This window comes from Acartia tonsa, chromosome 6, assembly GCF_053477335.1.
Source record: "Acartia tonsa isolate MP-2025a chromosome 6, ASM5347733v1, whole genome shotgun sequence".
Classification (NCBI taxonomy): domain Eukaryota; kingdom Metazoa; phylum Arthropoda; class Copepoda; order Calanoida; family Acartiidae; genus Acartia; species Acartia tonsa.
The window spans coordinates 8,665,393-8,688,973 of record NC_137265.1 but is presented as its reverse complement, the minus strand read 5'-3'; the positions used below and the strand labels follow the sequence as shown (position 1 = coordinate 8,688,973).

The 23,581-nt window shown below is 32.4% G+C and overlaps 2 protein-coding genes across 9 annotated transcripts in view; both read left to right on the top strand.

Annotated features, from left to right (window-relative positions):
* The window catches only part of LOC145321755 (uncharacterized), a 75,994-nt gene that overhangs the window by 23,781 nt on the left and 28,632 nt on the right, over nt 1–23,581 (top strand). For 7 of the 8 annotated variants that reach the window (XM_080163335.1, XM_080163333.1, XM_080163330.1 and 4 more), the window contains exons 2-3: nt 19,514–19,711; nt 20,214–20,399. In XM_080163335.1, the coding sequence (XP_080019461.1) occupies nt 19,516–19,711; nt 20,214–20,399 (382 nt within the window). In that variant the 5' untranslated portion in view covers nt 19,514–19,515. Of the gene's footprint in view, nt 1–18,721; nt 18,946–19,513; nt 19,712–20,213; nt 20,400–23,581 lie in introns of those variants that run through there. The other variant, XM_080163334.1, reaches the window with a different exon arrangement.
* On the top strand, nt 7,442–9,218 carry LOC145321756 (trimethylamine monooxygenase-like). Its single transcript, XM_080163336.1, has one exon. It carries the CDS (start codon nt 7,620–7,622, stop codon nt 8,973–8,975), a length of 1,356 nt encoding a protein of 451 aa, XP_080019462.1. The 5' UTR covers nt 7,442–7,619; the 3' UTR covers nt 8,976–9,218.

The window sequence follows — 23,581 nt, the reverse complement described above, 5'->3', positions numbered from 1 at the left end:
TTAGGTAATTTCCCCAACTCTGACTCTATCTCACTAAATGTCATATATGACTTTTGGTAACAATGTGTCAGATATGGTAATTTCCCCAACTCTGACTCTATCTCACTAAATGTCATATATGACCTTTGGTAACAATGTGTCAGATATGGTAATTGCCCCAACTCTGACTCTTTGTAACTAAATGTCATATATGACTTTTGGTAACAATGTGTCAGATATGGTGATTGCCCCAACTCTGACTCTATGTCACTAAAAGTCATATATGAATTCTGGTAACAATGTGTCAGATTAGGTAATTTCCTCAACTCTGACTCTATGTCACTAAATGTCATATATGACTTTTAGTGATATTGTGTCAGATTAGGTAATTTCCCCAACTCTGACTCTATGTCACTAAATGTCATATATGACTTTTAGTGATATTGTGTCAGATTAGGTAATTTTCTCAACTCTGACTCTATTTCACTAAATGTCATATATGACTTTTGGCAATAATGTGTCAGATTAGGTAATTTCCCCAACTCTGACTCTATGTCACTAAATGTCATATATGACTTTTGGTGATATTGTGTCAGATTTGTTTGTATTGCCAAAAATGAGCAAATAACCTGACATAATGTCACTAAATTTCAGATTGAAATCTGAACTTTGGTCAAATTTTGTCATATCTGAACTTTGGTAACAAAGAGTCATATTGAGACAGATTTAAATCTGAAATCTAGTGACTGTGGATTTCTAATCTGACCGAAAAGGGGTAAAAACTACTAGGGTATTGTATTAAAAAGCAGGGAGGGAGGGAACATTGGGTTAAGTTTTGATTTGTTGGTTATTAAGTTGATTGTTCAGACGTTTCAACCACTAATTCTAATCTACAGAAAGGGTTGTTTTGTGCATCATCATTTGGGATGTACATAAATTTATTGGCCATTTTCTTATCCCTTTAGATCCCTGATTAAAAGGATATTATGTACAATGTTTATCATTAATGAATACAAAAATCATCTTATCTAATACCAAATCTTAATCCACCCTTTATTAACTTTATTCATGAAAATTTTCATTAAAAATTGTAATCATACTTTTCATCAGAGGCGTGCAGAAATGGTGTTTTTTTTGGCCTATGCATAACTAAGGGGGGTGTTTAGTATAAACATTTAACAAGTCTACACCCCCCTCCTGGATAAATAAAACAGCTAAAGGGGTTGTCAAGGTAAAATATTATCAACCCCCCTTAAATATAAGGAGGATTATTAAAAAATGGCGCATAAATTTATCTATTAATAGGCGCTTCACTCCCTGACAATAAAATATTATCCCTCTTGTTTACAAGTATCAAACACCCTTAAAATTTGAGTTTTTAGGAGTGTAAACATTCGTAAGGTGGCATATGAAAATAAGGATGACAACATCCATAAAAGCGAAGCTCTGAAATGGTATTACAGACAAACATTAACTATTATAGAGTTTCAAAACTGAATTTACAAAATGTAAATATAAAAGTTTTAACAAAATTATACGTATATTTGTTTCAAAACTTCATAAATACAGAATTCTGTTTAAGGACATTGTGACATTTTTAGGACTTGATTATAGAGTTGCTTTGCTTATAATATTGTACCTTATTGTATTATGAATCAGTACTCCAAAAATCAGATTAATCGGATGATTATATCTCATAAAAAATTGTTGTTAAAAGTTAAAAAATAAACATGTTTAAAATGGACGTGCGGACTTTCTGGTAACGATTATAGAGTTGCTACGCTTTTTAAATTGTACCTAACTACTACAGGAATCATCATGCAAAGTTTGAAATCGACAGGACAACTCTAACATGCCTAAATGACAAAAAGAGCTAACCGTTACGGACTAACGAACTGACCGACACTAATTATAGAAAAGCTTAGCTTCTAAAAACGGAAGAACAAATGTGTCTTGGATCATAACTAACAGACTGATTGACCTACATCAATTAGTTCCAGGGTAAAATATTAAAAACCTTAGATATTCCGGCGTTTCACATAAGAAGAACTTTGTTGATCAAACAAGGATGACAACATCCATAAAAGCAAAGCTCTGAAACCTACCTACCTACGAACATTAACACTTTTAGAGTGTCAGAATTTAATAACTAGAATATAAATGTATGAAAGTCGAAAAAAAAATTGTAAGTAATTTTGTTGAGAAACTGTTTAATTACAGGATAATAATCAAGGACGTACTTACATTTTTGGGAAATTATTTTAGAGATGCTTCGCTTATATCATTGTACTTTGTTGTCCTAGGAATCAGTATTCCAAAAACAGGCCAATCGGATTATTATATCACATAAATATTTGTTGTTAAAATAGTTAAAAATCAACATGTTTAAAATGGACGAACGGACTTTCTGGTAACGATTATAGAGTTGCTTTGCATTCTAAATCGTACCTACCTGTTAGAGGAATCATCATTTAAAGTTTGAAATCGATAGGACAAATCTAACATGTCTAATCTAAGGAAACCGTTCCGGAAGGACAGGCGGACCGATCCTAATTAAAGAAAAGCTATTATATTTTCATTAGCAAAGAGATTTTCATACACGGTTTTGTTTAACTATTCATGATTTAGGTAAAATAAAAAAAATCATAGATTTATCGGCGTTTTTTCATTATATTACTTTGTTGAGCAAAAAGGGGTGAGAAGATTTTCATTTGTTTATTAATTTAGGTCAGATTAGGTTATTTTCTAAAATTTGGTATTATACATATATACCTTCTGTATTTTTATGGTATCATAAAAATGAGTGGTGGAGTCATCGAAAGGCACTATAAGGAAAAGCGCCAATTCATCTATTTTTAGATTTTAATTTTGTAAATATTTTGCGAAATATTAATATTGACTAACTAACTATAAATGATAATTTTGTTACATTTAATGATATTCTTTGCATATTAAGTATGAATATTTATATTGTGAAATGAAATGTTGTCTTAGCATCTGTTCTATAGCTGAATTTTGCGTCTGTTGAACTGTTGAAATAAAAACCTTTTACCGTGGCTCAAAACGTAGCGGGAAGATGATAGTTTCGAATATCCGCTTAACACCGCATCATAACTAAAGAGGTTATATATGGTTCCTACTGCTACTATGTCAGGGGCGCGACATTAATGCATTTGTTTGAATTTTCTACCATGTAGTTTAAAAAAAATATCAAGACTTGAAAATCATATTCTTGTGATATATTCAATTCATATAGCTGGTTTATTTTCACAAAAGCAGCGTGACGACTAATTTAGTGAAGTCTAATTGTTTGTTATTTATTGCAATACAAAATCATATATGTTGGATGGTATACTTATAACTTAAGCTCGAAATCATTTTTCTGAAATGCACTTCATGCAACTATCCATTTAACCTAGCTTTGATATCTACATTTTATTTTAATTTTACAGTTAACGTCATTTAAACTGGGATTATAAAGTTATAATTCTAAGTAAATCTTCAAAAAATGAATTTTTTTTATTTTTAACATAAAATAAAAACGTAAATTTCTTGATTAGCCTAAAAAAGTGTGTCCTTATGGCTTCGCTTACAAAAAAAATCCGTATTTTCTTAGGCTTTGGAATTAGTTTAATTTATTTTTGATGAAGTCCAAAAAAAACTTTAAAATATCATATTTTTAATTAACCATAAAAAAAGTAACTTAAGTATTAAAAGAAGAAGAAAAACGTATTTATTTGGCTTCGCTTCTTAAAAAAATACTTACCTAAAATTATCTTTCTAAAAACAACCTATTTTCATTTTTCATTAATTCCAAGAGTAAATATAAAAACTTCTAGATGTCTTTAATATTTTCAAGTGTTATCGAATTTAGATAATACACAATTGTTTGCGCATTCATTTTTCAGTTTTAAAACTTTTCTAGTCATATCTTTAAAAATCTGCAATTTAGATAGACCTAATTATGCCATGAAAGTGGCAATTTAAAATCAGAAAGCTCTTCGATGGCTGAACAGATAAGCAAATTTAGAAGTTAATAATAGGCAAAGTTACTTCTTCATAATATCCTAAAATATCTATATTTATTTATAACTGTTTATTTGTTTTAAATACAAATGCACATACAAAACAAGGGTAAAAACATCCACAAAAGCGAAGGTCATTAACTTAAAACTATATTTTTTCAAAAATTAAAGTCCTAGCTATTATGCCTCCTTACCTTACCCTTTGTATATAGAGCTCCAGATGCTTGTGGTGCAGCCACTAGAAACTACTATTGTTTCTGCCACTTTGCCTTGGAGAGCTTCACTGTTTAGTAGCGAAGCTACTCTTATTTATTCACTTTGTATGTCCGTCCGTTTGTATGTCAATTTGTCCGAAATGCTATCGGGGATTATGATTTTCTTGGCTTCTATTCAAGATAGACAGATAACTTTATCTGTTTGTCAATCCGTGTTTTTTTTATGTGCTTTGCTTCTTTTGGATGTTGACATACATGTGCATGATTTATCTATTCTCCACACATGATAGACATGTGCAATTGTATTTTTATGCAACTAACACTTGTGAATGCTTGTTCCATTAATTAAAAGCGAAGCTTCTCTAAATAATGTTGTATATGTTCATATCAATTACACAGGGATAGTTTCATAGAGTGCATTTCAGAAAATTTTTTCAAGCATAAGTTACAAGTATACACAATATAACATATAACATTGTATTACAATAAATAACAAACAGTTAGACATTAATTATTATGCCAGCTATATAAATTGCATATATCACAAGATTACGATTGTCTAGTCTTGATATTTTTAACTACATGGTAGAAAATTATACTTCTTTCAAATATATGACCTATAAACCATTGAACAGGGAAAAAATGCAATTCACTAAATTTTAGTTTAAATGCATTTCGCTTTTATGGATATTTCTATATATTTTAAGATAAATAATAATCTAGAAATTTCTTAAATCTTGTGATTTTTTTATTGCTTAAGCCGGCTTATTTGGTTACACATGTTATTAATTAGGAAGTTTCAAAATTGGATTTATTTTATCTTATATCTTTTTCTCTTCTGTTTTGTTTCTACGACTTTTTAAATTATTTACATAGTTTTACTTATAAAAGGAAAGCAATATTCTAAACAAACAAGATTGTAGATTGTCAGAACTGAATTAGCAGAACATTATAAATAAATCTACCTAAAAAGTACAAAATAATGTTTTTTCCATATTCCTACTGGTTGTATCAGAAAATAGGAAAACTCAGTTTTTTCTGACTCACCCTGTACAAAAATTTGTTGTCAATCGACATGTTTAAAATGGACGTACTGACATTCTGGCATTGTTTATAGAGTTACTACGCTTTCTTAATTGTACCTAACTACTAGAGGAATCATCATGCAATGTGACGGACGTACGGACCGACCCTAATTATAGAAAAGCTTCGCTTTTAAAAAGGATATCCATAAGTCGCACAAAAATCATGTAAGGATGGTCAAAGGGATTCAAATAGCAGATGTTCAGTGGCGATGAATCAAGAATATACTAGAAGGTTATTGGTATTTGCATCTTTAGAAAAATTGGCAGTCTATCATAAATGGCAGTCTAGAAAATAACATTTCCCCCCCATTGTGTTACGGACGGACGGACAAATTAAATAAAAGAGAAACTTCCTTAGTAAAAATCTAAAACTATCTTTTTTGAATGGTTTTTTTTAAAGACTATTTGTACGTGATTTTTTTCACATTCCATTTGTATTTGACTGAACCATTTTATACATAATCGTACTTTCATTTTAGTGGTAGAAGTTTATCTTTTTGAGTAATTTTTAGCTTTGATATTAACATAATTGTAATGCTTTATTTAGAGTAATATTGTCCTTGATATACCAGTGGTAAACTTTTTTTCAAAAACTAAATTTTTTTTGTCATTTCATCAATGCATGTAGAAAAAGAGATGTACTTTTGTCAGGGAGGGAGAGGACATTGGGCTGTTTATCACACTAGTCCCCACAATTGTATAATATCATTTTCATATTTGTTGGCCGTACAATTTTTGGTATTTTAATTGAATTTTGTTCGGGTGGTATTAAATGGGGTGTCCAAACGTTTCAACCACTAATTATAATCTACAAAAGATAATTTTGTGTATCAAAACAATTTATCGGCTCTTGTCTCATCCCTTTAGTTCCCTGAGTTTGGAAAACAACATAAAACCCTGGTTCATGTTACATAAATGTGTTTTTATGCAACTAGAATTTTTATGACTAAGTTTTAAAATTCCTTCATTTAACTAGGTTGAATTTATCCATTAAAGAATAGTCAAATCATTGATTAATAAGAGTTTAATCTGTTTTCTGAAAATATCTCGAAAACAAAATCTACGCGATAAAGTAATTTTCGGGGAAGTCAGAGGCAGATTTTAGGCTATATTAGCAGTAGGGTCCAACCTAACCTATCCACCCCCTCCCCTAAAAAAAGAGGCTATAGGCGAAATCATTAATATTATATGAAATATTGGAATTTTTATTTTTAAAACATGTTAATCAATTACTACTTCATTTAGATTGTCAAAAAATTATGCATATTTTATGAAATGACGTTTTGTTTCTAACTAAGTAAAAGTTTTGCTCCTAAAAAAATAGCAGGTAAATTTAAGGTGTGCCTTGCCGGCTTTTTCCATACTATATATGTGAAAATTGTATCAGGAATAAACAGTTAGGTAACTTGGTTAAAAAAAAATATTTTCTTTTTACATAATTTTTCAATAATTGCATATGCAAATAGCACTAAATCTACACAGAACTGATAGAAAACTATTCAAAGTAATAGGCCAACTAAAATTAAGCAGATATCCTTTAGTTAAATTTAGAGACTTTTTTTAAGATTAGTTTTTTTATCATAAGAATTTGTACATTTATTTATTCATATTTAATCGAAGAAAAAAAATCTTTTACCTTCTAAAAGTAACAATTTTATATTTCTTTGTTGACAATATTTTTCCTATGTTTTATTTTGACTTATAATTTGGATGATTTTCACCGTTCTTTCTTTTTGACGATTTATTAGAGTTTTCTAAAGATTTTACAATTTAGAACTTATCTTTAAATCTCTGTATTCTTGAATCAAATCGAATTAAGGAAAAGTGAGAATTATAGGGGCTACTAAAGGGACGTGGGTAGGATACAAATTCGGATGGAGCTTAGGAGTGGTCAAGTATTTATAGATGGGGTGGGTAAAGAGGGGGACTATATAGGGGAGGGGGGGGTGGGGGCAATAAATAGTTGTACAACAAGTTGTCAAATAGAAAATATTTCCATGTACACTGAGACCCCCCTCTCACCACTTTCATTTTGATATCACCCCCCCCCCCCTCTTTCCATATGTCCGTCGAAATTTCATTTATAGGAACATAGTAAACATGCATGGGGGAGAAGAGGGGGGGGGGGGGTGGCAATGGAAGAATCGTCTAACTTGCTACAAGTTTTAGTTCATTTAACAAGCCTAAATCCCACGTCGCGGTGAAGTTAGTTTAATAGTTGCACACATACTTTGCAGCAGATACGTTCATCAGTTCATCACTGTGACAAGTGATAGCATATATTATTGATTCCAAAGACAATAAAGCATTAAACAATGGTTGGTAAAATTTGTGTTATCGGAGCTGGGCCGTCCGGTCTGTCCGTCCTATGCTGGTTTGCCAAGATGTCCCGGGAGGGCAAGCAGATACCAGAGATTGTGTGCTATGAGAAGCAGTCAGACTGGGGCGGACTCTGGAACTATACCTGGAGAACAGGATCTGATGAGCATGGCGAGCCCATCCACGGCAGCATGTACAGATATCTCTGGTCTAATGGTCCCAAGGAGTGTTTAGAGTTCCCACATTATACCTTTGAAGATCATTATGGTAAGGCCATCCCTTCTTTTCCACCTAGAGAAGTGCTGTTTGATTATCTGAAGGGCAGGTGGGGCAAGGAGGATATCAAGAAGTATGTCAAGTTCAGCACTGTTGTCAGGGATGTTGTTTACAACAAGGCCACCGACAACTTCACTGTATCAGTGAAGGATCTGGTTAAGGATGAGGTCCAAGACAGCCAGGATTTTGACTACGTCATTGTGGCCTCTGGCCATTATTCTGTCCCTAATGTGCCACACTTTGAGGGTATTGAGAAGTTTCCTGGGCGTGTAATGCACGCCCATGACTTCAGAGACGCCAATGAGTTCAAGGGCAAGAGGTTGCTGCTGATTGGAGCCAGCTACTCAGCTGAGGATATTGCCCTGCAGTGTCTCAAATACGGGGCAGAATCAATTATCTGCACCTGGCGGTCGAAGCCCATGGGCTTTACCTGGCCTAAGGAGATCAGCGAAAGGCCGCTGGTTCAGAAGTTTGAGGGTAAGACAGCCTTCTTTAAGGATGGCAGTCAAGCCGAGGTGGATGCTGTTATGATGTGCACAGGATACCTCCACTCCTATCCCTACCTCAGAGAGAGCCTGAGGCTGAAGAGCAAGAATGTTTTATATCCACCTGGCCTTTACAAGGGTATTGTTTGGCAGGAGGGCGGCAACAACAAGCTGCTGTACGCTGGCGTTCAGGATCAATACTACACTTACACCATGTTTGACGTTGTCGGTTTGTGGATAGCTAAGTACATCATGAATGACGGCATCAGCCTGCCGGATGCCGCCACCATGGATGCCGACTGGAAGGCCTGGGTGGCCAGGAACAAGACACTGAAAGACTGCATGGAGGAGATTGACTTCCAGACAGATTTTGTGCAGGATCTGGTGAAGGAGATCGGGCCGGCTGATTACCCATATGATCTTGATGTTAAGGAGATGTTTTACTCGTGGGAGCATGACAAGGACGTGGATGTTTTGTCCTACAGAGACAAGAGTTTTGCCTCCAAGTTTACTGGCACAAAATCTCCCATCCACCATACCACATTCATGAAGGCTTTGGATGATTCACTTCAAACCTTTATGGGAAATTAAAAAACATGCATTTATTAAAAAAATAGGTTTCTAGTATTTTTTAATGTTTAATTATTCTAAATTAAAATTTCCTTTTGATTTAATTCCAAATATTAGAATACATGCAATTTATTTCTATTTAATTTAAAATAAAATACATCTCATTTTCTGTATATTTGATATTTAGATTTTTTATAAAAATCTGTTAAAAATTATTTGTGCTGAAGTCAATGCAAAATTGTGGAATAAATTTTTATTTAATTATTTTCGTTTTTTGTTAGAATAGCTACTTTATAATTAACTTAAACCGTTTATGTATAAAATTATCTTTGTTTTTTTTTGTTCAAAGCAAAGCTTTTCTATAATTAGTGTATGTACGTCCATTCGTAACGTTTTGCTTTTATCGTTGATTAATTCAAACTTTGCATGATGATTCCTGTCACTGTTAAGAATTAGTCAGAAACCTTAGCAACTCAATAATTATTACAAGAAATTACTTGCTGGATTTTAACTCTTAAAAACATTTTTTGTTTGATATATTTACCCTATTCATACAATTTTTGAAATATTTATTCCTATGACAACTAGGTAAGTAAAATATTATAATCGAATCATCTTCAAAATCAAGTCCTTAAATTGTAATTATGTAAGCATTTGTTCGATTGATAAGCCGTTTAATTTTAGAGTTTCGCTTTCAGGATTGTATTCATCCTTGTTTTTAAAAAAATAATGTAACCAGAAATAAAAGAACCTAATGTGCTATTTTGCTTGGCTAAATACCTATGTATTATCATAATTGAGACCAATTGTAATTTGAAATCTCATGGTAATTTACAAAAAATATTTCTTTAAAACATTAACTTTATTTTATAGATTAATTTTTTACCTTGTAGCTTATGGTAGGTGCTGTCATAGAATAGTTAAAATTGTCCTTGTCTTGATATTAAAATTTGCAAAAAAAAATTTAAACTATAGATATGTTGGAACTTTAATAAAAAGTACATTTTATTGCATTTGAAACCATATTTAAAAATACTTAATTTCATGTCTAGAGAGAGAGTTTTGTCACATTTTAAAGCTTGAAAGAATTATCTTATTGTTGTGAAACCCTGTAAAAAATTACTACTTAACTATTATAATTTATAATTGTATCACAGCAATCATTAATTTATTGATGCGCTTCGATTTAATAGATGATTTCATTCTTGTCAAAAGCGAGCTTTTAAATAATTACGGTCGGTCCGCCCGTACGTCTGTAACGGTTAGCTTTTCTTTAATTTAGGCGTTTTAAAATTGTCCGAAGGATTTTAATCTTGGCATGATGTTACCTTTAACAGTTAGGTACGATTTAGGAAGTGTAGCAACTCTATAATCGTTACCAGAAAGTCGTTGCGTCCAATAATAACCTGTTGCTTTTTAACCTTTTTAAAAAAAATTTATGTTATATCTTATTCATCTGATTTTTGTAGTGCTGATTCCTAGGACAACAAAATACTATATTATAAACAAAGAATCTCTCATAATTAAGTCCTTAAAATGTTAGTATGTCCTTTAACAGTATCCTGTATTTCGACACTTTGCAACAAATTTACTTTCAATTTTGTTTAGACTCATACATTTATATTCTGCTATTTCAGTTCTGACTCTCTGCAAGTGTTAATGTTAGTTTATTCTACCGTTTCAGAGCTTCGCTTTTATGGATGTTGTCATTCTTGTTCCATTATAAAGATAATAATCAGAAGTTTGCTTAATGAATGTAAATTTTACATGAGATAAGCCTCAACTTTCCTATTTTCTCACGATATATGTATCCGAGGAGGAATATGTCAACTGAAAAAAAATTCTGTCTCGAACTTTTCTGCGTGTAACTTAAAAAACTGGTTATTATTGTATTTTAGTAGCTAAACTACTCTATAATCCCAAATGTCTGTCGTTCTGTCGGGTACGCTAAGGGCAAAAAATGATTTTCTTAGCGTTCAATATAATTTAAATGGTCGGTAATGCTGTAATAATCATTTGATTTACATAGCTGCTATTATAGTTAGATAGCGGCTGATTTTTACCTAAATAATGTGTTTCTACTCTTTAACTCGCTTGGACCTTAATGTCAGTAAGTCTTTAATGCTCTATGGATTATCAGATATTTAAAGGGAAATGCAGTTTTTTTTACTATTTAAGATAAAAGGCTAATTCATCATAGCCAGTTATCCATTCTTTGCAGAGCATAGGCCATACACAATGGTTCTCGGATTTTTAGATTTGGCCATTCTAGAGGCATAATTTTAAAGCTATTTAAGATAAAAGGCAAATTATTTGATGAAAATTTTGCTGACCAATGCATACTTTTGCTTTTCAGCTGTTGATCATAGATTGTTGCAATTTTTTAAAACTATTTTTACCCTTTTGCCTCATAATTTACAAGTTTTTTTACCCGTAATATAGAAGGGTGGACAAAAAGGTTCGGAAAATAGCCTAAAACCAACCCAAACATTTTTAAAGCTTTCCTAAAAATGCATAACCCATTAGGACCAGCAATTTTAGATATTTTTAACTTAAAACAAAAAAAACTTACTACTTTATATTGTAGGATTGCATCTATTTTTATACTCCTAAACTATTGATGCTAAAAACTACGCTCTTTCAAAGAGGAAGTAACTTCATGTTTTGTATTTTTTTATGTATTTTTATGCACAAAAACTAAAAATAACGGAAAGTTACCGAGCAGTGTTACTTGGAAAATTTCATGTAATAAAGCTGATTTTGATAAAAATATTTCTTTATCATTTTAAAACGGTTGTTGTAAAACAGTGACGCTTTTTTGCGTCGCATTATTAGATTTGTATATGATAACAATATAAGCTTGGGATATTTGTTAAAAGCGAAGATTTTCTAAAATTATTTTTGTAAATATTTTATGTGATCAATTGTAGCGCAGCAATAATAGATTTTAAACGATAATACGATTTATTAAGCATTACCAGAAAGTCGATTCATTTAAATATGTTGCTTTCTAACCTTTTAAAACTATTTTTATGTGATATAATTATCCCATTCATCTGATTTTTGAAATAATAATTCTTATTACAACAAGATACAATGTAATAAGCGAAGCAGCGTTAGGCCTACCGCTTCAGAGCTTCGCTTTTATGAACGATATCATCCTTTTTAAAGCTCATAAATGGTTTGAGGAAGTTAATCATATAAAAAACTCGAACAGACAGACTGACATATCTTTCTTACAGAGAAGCTGCGCAGCTGCTGACAATAGAATGTGTAATGCATCATTGTTTGTTTCAAAATAGGTCAATAATGATTTAATTACCGTTTCACATACATGTAAAGCAATAAATTAAGTTATTCAATTTAAATAATACTGTTAAAAAACAACTGGGGTCGACATCTGCGCCTTCAGACATGTTGGCTGCAGCTCATAGTAGCTGCTGCAGCTGCTGAATTTGAAATGTAAGGCCATGTGTTGTTTAGTGGCTGCAATTGCGGCTATATCAAAATTTGTGGCTGCGGCTGATGGTGGCGCTGTTAAGTGGCGCTTACTTTATGTTTTATAATTTAAATTTTTTTTAAACAACTGGAGTCGGCATCTGACCCATCAGCCACTCGGTTGCTGCGGCGGCTGTATTTGACTGCAACAGCTGCTAAATTAAAATTTGCGACTGCGGCTGATGGTGGCTGTTGTTAAGTGGTGCTTACTGTGGGGTTGGCTGCGGCTAAATTTAAATTTATAATTTCACTCCGCTTTCTCGAATAAGCGACTGAAGCTTTGTCAAAATTGCATGGATGATTTGGCTGCGAATCAATTTTCTAAATATCCAAGCTAATGAAGATTTTTGTACTTTATATCAAACAAAACATTTTACCAAAGAGGGTAATTACACAATTTTTCAGCATTCCAGCAAAACTTCAAATCGAATTTTTTCTATATCCTTACAAAAAGTCTTGTGTCTGTATTCAATTTTGTATTTATGAAATTTTTCTATACTTTTTCTTGGAGCAATGATGATCTTCTTAGGATCAGCCTGATCCTTTAAGCTCTCCTGTATTTCTTTAGGGTTGTTAAATCAAAATTGTCACCCTTTTAATTTCATGCTTTTGAGGGACAATCCAATACCTTATATAACCTGACCTAACCCAAATAAATGTGTCTGAAAAGAAGATGCTATTTTATTCTTTATCATATTTCTCTTTTATAAAAAAATCTTTGATCTATAAGTGACAAGAGTGAATAGAAATATAAAGAGAAAGCCTTTAAAAAATAAACTGAAGACTGTATATGTAGAATTATTAAATTCAAACTCACATAAGTATTTATTAGATTAAAAGTTATGCACCTCATCCCAAATTTATGATAAGAAACTAAGAATAGTAAATATTTGGAGTGTCCTTTCAATCTCCTTTCTTTTAGAAACTTTCATGTCTGCTTTTATGATTATAAACCAAAAGAAAACGATAAAAATAGATAATAATGTCGTCTTCAATTCCCAAATTGAAGACAACATTTAATTTCCTCAATTTCCAACCTTTTAGTCCTTCTTTTAGCATAACACCTCCCTTAGAGGCTAAATATAAATATCGTTGTGTCAAGCCTAAATTCCTACTAGTTTAAATGTCGTCTTTTTAGCATACTTTGTTTTATTTTTTAAGGAGTAAATGTTAAGCCTCGATTTGATTTTATTTGACATTCCTAAACATATTTTGCTCTTGTTAATGCCGTTATATCATTTTATTCTCTACGATATTAAGTACTTAGTAAGGTTTGTTTGTCTGAATTTCGTGAAATAAAAAAAACTCAATGGCTTTCTTTATGCTAGAAAAGCATCGTAAATAGGTCCCAGAATATTTTAAGGCTCAACACTACTGCGATTACGGGATCCTAGTTACCAAGGGTGTAGCCGATAGTATAAAAAGTATGACTGATAAATTTTAAAATGTTAAACTTTTAGTTTTGTAAAATTTGATCAAATAATATCTTGAATGTCGTCTTACATATAGAAACTTTCAGAATTTACTAGATTATTCTTTATTTCTTGAGTTATTTCAAGAAGTTTAGGGAACTTAATACTATTGAATTTATCTTGATTACGAAAATTGGCATGATTTTACAAGCCTCGCTTATCTTCCAGGGGGGAGTGGAAAATTATCCATCCTATTTATTGGAGTAGTAAATATTTGGGGGAAATCTGTTGCTGATTATTTTAACTGCTAAAACCAAATAATTTTTGGCCATTTTTCAGTGGCTTTTGTTAATTTAATCTATAAGTATATTTTAGTTCATAGTTTTAAAAAAAGCTTAATTAAACTTATCCCCTTATTTAAAATTGTAGGTTTTTTTTGTCTGAAGCAAATGATCTCAATAACTACTGAACTGATTTCTCTTTTTTTAATTATAAAGCTTCACATAGACCTTTTGACAGTTTTAGACTATTCAATTTTTAGATTTAAGTCTGAGAATGGTTTTAAACAATCTCGACCCTTTTTTATTACTAGATTTTTGAGAGCTTGGCTCAAAATTAGTTTAAACAGTATTTACAATACAAACAATACTTTGAAATCTATGTTGCTAAGTTTAAATTAAATTCTAGACAGAATTATGCAACTTTTAGCACTAGCAGGGAGAGAAGGGACATAGTCCCCAAAATATTATAACAACGTTTTCTTATTTGTTATTTTAACATATTTAGGGACTTTCATTGAATTTTAATTGGTTTGTTCATTAATTTGAGTGTCAAATAGTTTCAACAACTAACTGTAATCTACACAAGGAGTATTTTGTGTATTCATTGGGTTTATACATAAATTTATTAGCCATTGTCTTATCCCTTTAGATCACTGAAGTTTTAGGCTTGTGAGTCAAGACTTAATGTGAAGCAATATACAAGATTTGCAAAGCCAAAGCCTTTCTACATTTAGTATCTTGGTCCATACGTCTGACCAATCCATCCATGAGGGTCTTTTCGTTGTCCTTGCGATTTAAAATTTGGCAAAATGATTCCTGTAACAGTTATGTACAATTTTGAAATCGTAGAAACTCCAATAATTACCAGAAAGTCTGTATTTTTATTTTAAACATGATTTCTTATTTTTGACTATATTTTATATTTCATAATAATCTTATTCACTTGTATTTGATTCCTAGGTTTATTAGGTATAATGTTATAGGCAAAGCATCTCTATATTTTCGTTTAAAAAGTAAATATGTCAATATTAAGTATCCAGTAAATCACTGACTTTTAAAGGATGCCTGCAAGAAATACACCGCTCTAGCGGCTGAAGGACTGCCACAAATAGACCAAATACCCAAATATGAAGCCTACCGCTTCAATAACAAAAAAGTTAAATGCATTTTAAATGACAATTTAGGTAAAAGAAACTTTTTTAAGTTTTCCACACGTCATAATAAAAACTTAGAATAGATATTTCTCGCATCGTATTATAAACAGCTTTCCTCGGATATAGAATGCACGGGCTAAAAAAACTAGTTTTAATCATATGATTGTACATTTTTATATTCGTAGAAAGCTGGATATAATACGATGCTACACATAGTTTTTTCGTATGGATGAGAACAGGTTCCTATCCACCGGATTCGAATGAATACGAGAAATTAAATTACGTCGCCGTGAAACAAAATTAAAAGCTTTCAGCAGTTGAAGCGGTCTATTTCTTGAACAGGCCAAGCGCATTTTTACACACATAGAACTTCCAGAAAAAAATATGCAATCAAAAGATTTGGGAATGTGCCTTATTAACAACAAACAGTTATAATTTCTTATTATCATCATTTTGCATAGATATTTTGATTTTAGTCTTCTATGTATATTTTTATTCCTGTATATTTTCTTAAAAGTACACGATGTGCCTTGCAATAATTGGTGTACTTATGCTTCTGCAAACAGCAGCAGGGAGGGAGGGGACATTTGGCAATTTTTAAACTAGTCACAAAAGTCTTATAGTAACCTTTTCTTATTTGTTGACTTAACAACTTCGGGTACTTGGATTTGATTGGTTGGTACGTTAAGTTGTGTGTTCAAACATTGCAACCACTAATTGTTATCTAAAGAAGTTGAGGATTCGACGACTGCAAACCCTATAAAAACGCTGGTAATTTGTATAAGGTGTATATTTATAGTTAGATTATAACTATATTAAGTAAGTCTCAATTGGCGTCTTTTATAGAAAAATAGCTATAAACCTGCCAAGGAACTATAAAAAAAACTCTATGAACAACAAAATTAAACAAATGTCAAAAACTTTTAACTCAGCTTTTTTTTTTGAGAAAGTGTACATTTAAGAGAGAATTTTAATTATATGTTATTGTTTTAAATACTAGTGAGTTTAAGGAGTATGGAGGGGGGGGGGGGGGGTAAGCTCCTTGATAAGCATAATCCTGTAATAGGCGTGGGTTCCTTATTGTTCGGACAAATGGGCGGAGTTTGAGACAAAAGACCCTTTATACCTTTAATTGCGTCTCAATAACTAATGTGATTAAATCTAGATCTTTACCATCTTATTTTAGACCTTAATTCGATCTTCTTGCCATTTTTTAGATTTATTAACATGTAAGAATTTAAGTAAAATAATCACGAAACCTCATCATTTTGATTTTTCTATTTAGTTATTTTTTATCAGTGGAGCATGGAAGGCAAGGGGGGGGGTAGGCCAGGGGAGGGTATTACCACCCTTCTATTATTAAAATTCAGGCGAGCATGCCTTCCCATATACCACCTCTAGACTCACAGCCCCCTGATAAATAGCTAGGCTCTTTTTTTCCCATGAATTATGTTATGATTTCTACTTAGACTGACTTACTTTTTTGTCAAATTTTATGAAACCTGATTTTTATCACTTTCAACTTAAAAATACGACAGTACATTGAAAAGAAGGACGAAAACATCCATAAGGAGCGTAGCACTGGAATAGATTATTTTTTTATATTATGGACGACAGACAAATTAAAGTAGGTTTTCAACATAAATTGCTGAATAATAAAAATAATCAAGTACCTATGTTTAAATGTTTCCAATTGTATGCTTAATTGTCACAGAAATGTGCATGGCAAATGTCTTTAATAGCAGCTAAATAATTCATATGCATATTGAAGACTTTTAAAGATCAACCGACATCAAAATATTTTGTCATTCAATTGTTTATCTTAAGAAATCAGTCGTTCACTGGCAAACGGGCATGGCGAGTTGCAGAATAGCTTTGCTTTAAAAAGTTAATATGTCTGACCGCATGGGAGAACATGTGATTTTATAACATTCCCCTTTTAGTATTGAAGCTTCGTTATAACTATACTAATATTTTGTAAGGTCTTTAGCATTTTTTTTTTGGGGGGGGGGGTAGGGGGAATCGACTACACCCCATTTTAATTTATGTTTTAAAAGAAAAATTAAATTTTTTTAGGAGGGGGAGTGGTTTTTTTTTCTTATGGTACCCTCCCCCACAATAATTATAAACCTTCATCTGACCTATGAAAAGCTAACCTGCAAAGGAGAATCATATCGGTTCAGCGGTTAGCAAGATCCTTCGGTACAAACAGACAGACAAACAAACATCCTGTTACTTTATTATAACTATATTGTCTGTACAACCCAAAAGGTAATAGGATTATTTTGGGTGCTATTTGCGATAGTCATAGAAGACTATTTTTTTGTGAAAATTCTTTAGGGTTTATTATCATTATAGGGTTGGCTTTGAAAAAAGACAAGTTTTATTGCTATAAATTTACAGACTTTATTGATATCTACAAACCGCTTCCCTTTAAAAACACTTGTTATTCTTGTTTTTCTACCCTTTTTGTCACTCTATGTCAGTCGTGGGAAAAACGCCTTTTTTACACTAGGCCTTTAAAAATTTAATGTCTCTCTGGGTTGACCGGAGAGATTTTGGTGTGGCGCTCCGGTTGGGGGGTGGGGGTGTTAAGAAAAATAGAAAAAGGAGGATTTAGGAAATTGAGGAGGTTTATGGGGCAGGGGAACGGGGTGACTTTAAGTGCGCATTATATAAGAGAATTGAGAAGGGGAAGGAGATTTAGGAGATTTGTCTGTATCACGAGTTCGAAACATGGGCGCTTTACCCATAAGGAGTGTCATCACAGCCGCTAAATATCTCAAATTATCAGAATGACATATTTTAACTACAGCCTAAACTGTTTCTTAGCTATTGATCCGGTCTTTTCGCCAAATATCCCATATTATTAATTTGTTATTGTGTTTAATTTTGTGCGATTTTATAAATCTTTGAAGTTAATACCAAGCGCGTAAGTGATGTCCCGCCATCATAGAGACATAGAAATTATGTTTGTTTGTCCACTATCTCATTTTACATCTTCTATCTCACTTTTTTCTCTTTCTCTCTCTCTCTCTCTTTCTCTCTCTCTTTCTCTCTCTCTCTCTCTCTTTCTCTCTCTCTCTATCTTTCTCTCTCTCTCTTTCTCTCTCTATCTTTCCCTCTCTCTCAATTTAATCTGTCCTGATTTCTTCCTCTATCTCTTTCATCTCTCTTTCTCTCTCTCATTCTTTAAGTTTGTCTTTTAATATAAATTTTTACATTTCTCTTATATTCTCTATTCGCATTTTATCTATCTATCTTTCTTTCTCTCTCTCTCTCTCATATTTTCTTAAGTCTAGAACAGACATTCCCCACCTCCTTTAATTCCATTTGTCACGTAAACGTGACCCTTCCCCCATTACAATTCCCTAATACACTTCCCCTTCCCCCCTCTTACAAGCGCCTCTATCCTCTAAAATCTGTCAATTGATATTTTGAGTTTAATTCTCATTTCAGTAAACTGGGAGCGCATCAGACAGACGCGTCAGGCGCACCTATACCAAAACAAAAAAACTTGAAATACCCCACATTTTATATTGTGAAAAACTAACTTACAATCAATAATAAGAGGCTGAAAACAAAATAGTTATACAAAAAAGTGATATGATAGCTGTTATATGTTGTTTTTGATTTAGTTTTAAAGGTGAGATAAATAGTAGTTTAAAAATTTTGTTTTGAATTTTGATATTTTACATATGTTATGAAAATAATATTTAACATAACTTTTATAACCTAACGTTTTATCCGTTATGAATAATATAATAGAAGCTTGGATTTTGAATTAGAACCCATAAAGTAGTTGGGTGTGTGGGAACCCCTAAGTCTAGTAAGATATATTAAACGGTAGTACAGTATTATTGATCAAAAGTAGGTTTTTAGCTGTCTTAAAGTTTTTCTTCTCATAAAGGCTAAACAATTTACGTTCTACAAGCGAGGATTTACCACTAGCCTCTAGGGTCTTCGTCCCTAGAGGTAATGGTAAGTCTCCACAAAACAAAAGGGGGGGGGGGGGTATAGGTGTTCCCTCAAGAAAATTTACCGCAGTACCAGTAGCTTTAATCCCTTAAGAGTAGAGCCCAAATGGTTCAGTGGTAAGCTTCAGACTGACAGACAGACAGACATCGTTCTATTTTGTATCATTCTATAATATGAAGATGAATTACAATCTTATATTTTTCATGGTAATTTCAATGCAACATTTTTCTGTATAGAAATGAGTTTGACCCTACAGCCTGTGAGTTCTAATTTTTTTCTGCTCGGGATGGGTGAACCTGGCGAGGTTGAGGCCGCAATTATGTCCGCCAGAGTACGCACCAGCCTCGAGTCAGCTGCAGCTGCCAGAAACCGCAGCTTGGAGAGTATCAACAGAAATGCCATCAAGGAAGAGCTTACCAACCAATGGCTGGAAGGTAAAATTTAAAAAGTGTCTTTTTCATGGATGGAGGGGGATTTGGGGCTATTTGATAGACTAGTCCTCAAGGAACTTTCTTATTCGTTTGCTTACCAACTTTGAGGACTTTAGTGAATTTTGATTAGTTAGTTTATTAAATTTACTGTTCAAACGCTCCAACCGCTAATCTTACGCTGCAGAAGGGGTAATTTTGTACATTGGGGATGTACATCATTTTATTGGCCATTGTCTTATCGATTTAGATCCCTGATATGAATATATTTCATTCAACTTTTATACCATTATAATTGATCCTTTTTGAGACAACTTGTATTGGTTTTTGTGTGAAAAATCTTAAGTTTTTATTGTCACCAACGGGTAAATACTGCTTATTTTAACACTATTTTTTTTAAATCGACAGCAACTTTGAATTTACCTCAGTTAAAATATTCGTTTTTAGAGTATTTGCACATCAAAATTTAAAAATTAATTTACTTTTTTTGATGATCAATTCATTACAGACTGCAAGAACCGTCAGAAAATTCCATTTGTGAAGAGACTGCACGCCGACACCGCCAAACTGGGGACCACCTTCCCTCCCCGCGGCGGGCTATATCCTGTTATGAACGGCGGCGAGATCAAACCGTTCGGCCGCCGCAGCACGTTTCACTCAGAGCCAGATCTTTCGCCACAGGCAGCTTATTCAGGTAAGAGTAAAGTCATGCCTTTGGCTGGTAAATCATTTAAAAAGCAATGTACACTTTCCTGCCTAAATAGAAATTCAATAATTTAAAATATTTCCTTAATTTAAAGTTCATATTTTTAAAGCCTTGAAATATTTTAAATAAATTATTTAGGTAAAAATGCAGCTTTCATAAAGTATATACCTATTGCAATTTTTAAGGTGTCATTGATCTTAAATAGCTGTTTAAAGAAATTAAAGTATGTTTTTAAGTTTCAGTCAATTAATTTCAATATATACCTAGAGGGAGATAAAGGACAATTTTGTTTGTTAATTAAATCCTCGCAACCCTACATTTTTATCACCCCTTGCTTATTATCTTATTTAAACCTGCTTGTATGGTATGAATTTCATTTTACATATGACCTATCTATCTACTTATATTACTTATAAGAAATAATACATATTTGTATATGTATACAGAAATTATGAATTAACCAACTGCAGTACACTTTAGATGCAGGTGAATTATTATGCACTAGTCGCTGTTTCATTCAAAATATAAGGGTCCATTTTTTATTAAAACTTTTTTTTGCTAATCATTTAGATATCAAACAAATTTTTTAGACAGCAAATAATTTTTTATGTCACCAAATGGAATTTAATTACTACCTTACACCCCCCCCCCCCAAATTTTCATGAATTGCAAGGGTTGGGGAATTTAGTTATTATGGAGAGGGGGGGGAGGGGTTGTGGTAAGGGTTGGTTAATTTGACAAGGGGAAAATTCCTAAAATTTTCTCTGGTTTACAATAATTGGTAAATAGCCTTGATTTATGGGATTTAGGGAAAGGTTAATGGCAGTTACATTTATACAATATATTCTAAATATTCAGGAATCTAAAGGGATAAGACAATGGCCGATATTCTAATATACATCCTTATAATGATGCACAAAATTACCCTTTCTGTAGAATAAAATTAGTAGTTGTAACGTTTGGACACTCAACTAAATGGAACTACTAATAAAAATTCATTCAACTCCCCAAATTTATTAAACCAACGAATAAGAAAACATTGTAATACAACTTTGGGGACTAGTGTTATAAATAGCCCAATGTTCCTTTTCTCCCTGGTTCTAGACTGTAGATCGAAAATATTAGATTGAGGATAAAACTAACTTTTGTTTGGCCTATATATCTATCCTTTTATGCGGCTGAAGCCTAAAGCTATGACAATAGCATATATCTGCATGAATTAACCTAATCTTCATTGGACTAAGATCATAAAATTGCTGAATTTTAGATTAGATTTTGTCCTTAAAACTTTTGAGCTTTAAACAAACAAACAACAAGTATTAGATTGCCCAAATATTCGTTATCTAAGATCTCGGAAACGTATATTCAAACATACTGGTACCCAAAGTTTTATAAAAACGCCCAATCCTTTGTTGACATAATAACTTTGGGTACTCTTGTAAGATTTTGATTGGTTGGTTCCAAAATAATAATGTCCACATTTTGTTATTCAATAATTTAAATCAACTGAAGGGATGATTTAGTCTATTATCATTGGTAATCTACATCAATGTATCTCCCATTGTTTTATCCCTTTCTAGTTTGCTTCTTAGTGTCCTAGATACTTAAAAATTTCAGAAAAAAGTGGTTTTATGAAATTTTCTCAAAAAAGCTAAAAAGGCCTTCTAGGCATAATTGGTGAACTTACAAAGAAGCATTTTAATAAAATTTAAAAGACTTTTTTTCTCCAAAGGTGGATAATTGTTATAATATGCATGTAGTTGCTTAGCCCCTAACCTCTAGAGAGGGGAAGAGCAGATAAGGAAAATAGCCTAAAACTATTCAAAGATATTTATAAAGCTGAAAAGTGGAACCAATTTGGACCAATATTTTTAGAGATCATTAGCTTCAGACAAAAAACCTTACTACTTTATGTTAAAGAAATATTTAGTTTGTAATTTTGATTTTATGAATTTTATTGTCTTAAGAAAAAGAACTGGATTGTAAGGACATAAAACCAGTCTTTTCATGCTTCGTAATTCAAACTCAAATCCCACATCAATTTTAGGAGCTAAGGCATTCTTTAACCAACCTAAATATCATTAAAAGGAAGAAAAAAATACATGCAGTTATAAGTCATCTTATTAATCGTGTACAAAGAAATGTGCAATTTTGTGTCTTAAATTTGAATTATAAGTTTGTTTTTAACGGTTCTCGCAGCTCAAAACACGGGTCTTCTGTAGAAATGCGCAATAGGCCTAGCAAGGCCTTTGTGCATCAAATTCCGCTCATGTATCACATTGACAAATCAACCAGGGATGTAGGGTATATTGGGATGTTTATTACACTAGTCCACAAAGTTTTATAATAACGTTTTCGGGTATAGTCCTTTCCACGACATCCCTCCATAAGGAGCGATTCTTCGTATTTTTCACAGTAGCTTTTCTCCTATTTCTAGCCCCTGCGGGGGGCTCTAACCCAGCGGGGCCAATTACCTAACCCTGTGGGGCAATCACCTAACACAATATAACCTAACCTAACCTAAAATAACCTATAAAAAGCCATTTTAAAAATACGAAGAATCGCTCCTTATGGAGGAATGTCGTGGAAAGGACTATACCCACGTTTTCTTATTTGTTGGCTTAACAACTTTGGGGACTATAGTGAATTTTGATTGGTTTGGTTTTGATTCAAACGTTTCAAACACTAATTTTAATCTACAGAATGGGGAATTTTATGTATCTTCATTGGGGATGTATATCAATTTATCGGCCTTTGTCTTTTCTCTTTAATCCCTGATCATTATTAAAACAGCCCGAACTTTTCAATTTCTCCATGATTAAATTTTGTCGTTTTGGCGAATATGATAATGGCGGATGTGATAATATGCAGAAGTCAGCCAAGTACTTTAACACTCGCTGGCCTAATTTAAGTTAAGAAAACAGACAAAATTCTTCGTAAAGTTCAGAAATAAATGATAGTTAAATTAGCTTAAATAGGGCTCCTAAGCCTTGCAATCCTAAAGTATAAAGTAGTTATTATTTTATGAAAATAAAATGTCTTGGGGTGGTTTTATGCTAACCCGCGCTCCTAGATGCTAGGAGCAAAGCAACTAGTCAAAAATATTTCTTAACGTCCTGTCTATGAATTTTTTTATTATGAGATAATCCATATAATCTGAATTTTACAGA

Bases quoted from the DNA above. Each gene is read 5' to 3' on its own strand.
- LOC145321756 (XM_080163336.1), top strand. From the start codon at position 7,620: ATGGTTGGTAAAATTTGTGTTATCGGAGCTGGGCCGTCCGGTCTGTCC.